The 4,039-nt window shown below is 39.8% G+C and overlaps 1 protein-coding gene across 1 annotated transcript; it reads left to right on the top strand.

Annotated features, from left to right (window-relative positions):
- Positions 1 to 1,180: 1,180 nt before the first annotated feature.
- LOC137737396 (uncharacterized) lies at positions 1,181 to 1,777 on the top strand. The gene is made up of 2 exons (XM_068476854.1): positions 1,181 to 1,323; positions 1,483 to 1,777. The coding sequence occupies exons 1-2, from the start codon at positions 1,181 to 1,183 to the stop codon at positions 1,775 to 1,777; spliced, it is 438 nt and encodes a 145-aa protein (XP_068332955.1).
- Positions 1,778 to 4,039: the final 2,262 nt, after the last annotated feature.

The raw sequence follows: 4,039 nt of genomic DNA, 5'->3' as shown, positions 1-4,039 counted from the left end.
AGCATGATGGTATGTGCCATAATGGTCTTTTTCAAAGCCTAGCTAAACTAAAAGACTTTAGTCCTTTGGTTTGATTCGCAGGGACCTGAGTCTCAGAGACAAAGAAGGCACGCTGCACAACTCGCCCTTTGGACGACTGCCCATGAAAATAAACCATAGTTCAACATCCTTGATGTGACTAGCTGCTAGCAACCTCAACTGGACATTCTGTATGTAACCAACTAGCGATCTTCATATTACAGAATAATATTCCCTCTACCCGTTAAAGGGACATCCATTTTGGGCTCCACAATGTAACCAGCTAGCATTCGCAGTTGAGCATTCCTGGTGTAATACATAAGCAATATCTACGAGGATATGGAATTCTAGCTCCAACTACACGCATAGGGTTTATACGGTTGAGTATCCTTGATGTAACTAACTAGCATAAGTAGCTGAACATCTTGTATGTGACCAACTTATGATCTTTGCGCATCCTTGGAAACATAAAGTCGCTGCCAATTTAATGAGTAGCCTATGGTTTTTGAAAGATCCCTGAAAACCTAAAGTCGCTGCGAATTTAATGAGTAGTCTACGATTTCTAAAAGATCCCTGGAAGCCTAAAGTTACTACGAATTCAACGATCAGCCTACGGTTTTTGGAAGATTGCCTACGGTATACCTTTCGAGCAGTTAGCCGCCTAAACCTATACAACCGCACAATTTTGTGAAAGGTTAACATACTAGCACGCATATACACTGCCTCGCGCAGAACAACCCTTTGGGTTCACACTAATTTCTAAAGTGTTGTGTTACTTGCTACACAACCAATCCCGACGTGCCACGTGTCACTATCTGTTTACAATAATTTAGCTAAGATTTCGATAAGATTTTCAGCCAATCTTGTCACGCCATGTGTCTTTATCTAAACATACTATTTTGTGGTTAGATTTCTAATTAGATTTTCATCCAATTTGGACGCGCCACGTGTCACTATCTGTGTAGAATAATTTAGTCAAGATTTCGATAAGATTTTCTACCAATCATGTAGTGCCACGTGGCATTGTCCAGAACCTCATCCTTTCTTTTTTTGTCCATATAAACCCTACATCCTTACATCCATCATCATTCACACACCAAACTCAATCCTTCTCTTTAGCTCAGAATCTTTCTTCATCGTTTTTAAATCTTGAGTTCTTACAATGTCTTCTTCAAGGAGATTGTCCAAACAATTTGAGGAGCAACAGAAAAGATCGTTGGCACAACAGGAAGAATTGTTCAATCTCGAGAAAGGTGGAGATGAGGCTTTCGCAATGGAGGAGGATGAGGATGATGAACATAAAAGGCAGAGGGCCTCACATTCTCGCCATGTCATGAAAGTTGTGGGTTAAATATCTAAACCCAGACGTGCTGCAAACTTGGATAGAAAGAGGGAAAAACGAGGTAAAGATCTCTTGGAAGATTATTTTATCCCTAACTGTGTATTCCCTGATCATGTTTGTAGACGTTGTTTTAGAATGCAACAAAGTTTGTTCGACAAAATCATGAGTGCTACTTGCAACCATGATCCATACTTTGTGCAAAAAAGGGTTACTTTTCATGTTCAAGGTCTTCTTCCTGAGCAAAAAATTACTGCTGACTTGCGGATACTTGCATATGGACCATCTACAGATCAAGTGGATGAGATAACGAGGATGGGAAAATCAACTGCTCTGAAGTCCCTGATGCAATTTTGCTCCACAATCGAATCCCTCTATACCAATGAGTACCTCCGAACACCCATGCCAAGGGACATGTGAAGGCCACTGAGGAAGGGTGAGATGCGAGGCTTCCCTGGCATGATTGGAAGCATTGATTGCATGCACTAGACCTGGAAAAATTGTCCAAGTGCATGGCAAGGAGCTTATGGCAACTGAGCCAAAAGTATCATTTTGGAAGCGGTGGCTTCATTTGATACATGGATTTGGCATACAATTTTTGTTGTTCCAGGAACTCAGAATGACCTAAATGTCCTTGCCCAATCTCCAGTCTTCCACGAAGTGCTACAAGGAAAAGTACCTAGAGTCACACATATTGGGTCAATGGCCATAGATACGAAGGACTGTACTACCTTGTAAAGGGCATTTACCCAAGGTGGACAACGTTTATTGTTCTCCACAACATGATTGTTGAAGATGAGTATGATTATGATGCCGTCAATGAATACAAGCCAGACATAATGAACAACTCAAGAACATGTATCTATTGTGCTCATGACGCCATCTAAGATCCCTATGCAACACGAGCCATTGGAATGGGATGGACGTTACAATCAATTGATCGTTGAGCGGTACACTTCAATGCAAGAGCCATACTGGCATTGTACTTGTCAAAGTGACTTGATTGAGTACCAGTGGGGATTGCAACAAGGTGAAGATAATTACAAGGAGTTTGTGGTGGAAGAATAAAGTTCTTGGTTTATTTAGTGTATTTTTTTTTTTAAGTTTATTTGGTGAGTTTATGTAATTTTATTTCGTTTGTTTTTTTAAGTTTATTTTGTGAGTTTATGTAATTTTATTTCGTGTGTTAAGTTTATTTTGTGAGTTTATGTAATTTTATTTTGTGTGTTTTTTTAAGTTTATTTGGTGAGGTTATGTAATTTTATTTTGTGTGTTTTTTTAGGTTTATTTGATTACCTAGCTATTTGCTCTTTACTTGTTAGTTTTTTGGTTGTTTATGGTGTGAGTTTTTCTTTAATTAGTCTAATTTATTAGTTGTCTGTATGGTCTCTATGGTTTCGTTTTCGAGGGCCTCGCGTTCTCTCTTCTATTTATTGGGACTTTTGGCTCTTCCGGGTTTTGTTGTTTGGGTGAAGATCCCATCTTTACTGGTGTTTCATGGGGGTTTGGGATAGTTTTGCTTTTCTTGGGGGCTACTATCTTTAGGAACGTTTAATCTTCCCCTACTTGGTTTGCTTTGTTGTGATTGGTTTTAGACTGTTCAGTCTAGTTGTGTTTTATTAGGGCTTTGATCCCAACAATTGGTGGCTTGGGATAATCATGATATTTGTTAGTTTGTTTTGATGGTTGGTTTCCTCCTAATTGGCTCCTTATAAATCTTCACTTAGGTTTTCTGCTCAACCCACTAACCCTAATACTCTCAAGCATTTCCTTTCATTTCTCTCTCAAGATGACCAACCCTCAACTTGCTGCCTTCTGCTCGTCCTCTGCCCGTAGACCTCATATCTACTCAGAGGGCTACATCCCCAGATGGGAAAACCCTTTTCCTGTTCTTGAGCTCGGTCAAGACCCGATTATCGTCAAGAAAGTGATAAGCACATTCACTATGGAAAGAAGTGTAACTAGGGTCACTACCCACCTTGCTTCCTCTATCAATGTTGACCACATGCTCTCTAGGGTTCTTATGGGGAAGATGTTTGATCAACCCCTTGATGCTTATCTGATTAAATGGAAGCTGGGTTTCTTGTGGAAAAACAAGGTGAAGAGTACCTTTTATTTGGACCATTTTGGAAGGAAATGGTTTGCTCTTGAGTTCACAGATGAAGACGACTTGAAGTATGTCCTAAACAATAGGCCATGGTATGTCCAGGGCCAAATTTTCCATATAGAATGATGGACACAAAACTTCAAGGATATTGATATTATTACTACGCTGGTGGTGTGGGCGAGATTGTCGTATGTCCCGGTGGAGTACAAAGAAGAACAAATTATCAGGGACATCACTCAACCAATCGGGAAAGTGATTAGGGTTGATGAAGTAACTTTAGGTCTGAGCGGGCTGTTCGTGAAAGTTTTGCTGGAGGTGGACTTACATTTCCCTCTGAGGCGTGTTTTAATTATAAACCACAATGAGGTTCACCTATTCTGATTAGCTATGAGAAATTATTTGAGGTTTGCTTCTATTGCGGACGAAGACGTCTTGAAAGACATAGCTGTGCGGAGTTTGAGATTAATGATGGTTGTTTCATGATTGATAAAGATTTTGAGGATGAACCAACTGTTTACCCAAAAGATGTAGTTGTTCATGAAGATATAAAAGCTTGTCTTCAAGATGATGTGATG

Source organism: Pyrus communis, chromosome 6 (assembly GCF_963583255.1).
Source record: "Pyrus communis chromosome 6, drPyrComm1.1, whole genome shotgun sequence".
NCBI lineage: Eukaryota > Viridiplantae > Streptophyta > Magnoliopsida > Rosales > Rosaceae > Pyrus > Pyrus communis.
The sequence above is the reverse complement of the archived record's forward strand: the minus strand, read 5'-3'. Positions and strand labels throughout refer to the sequence as shown.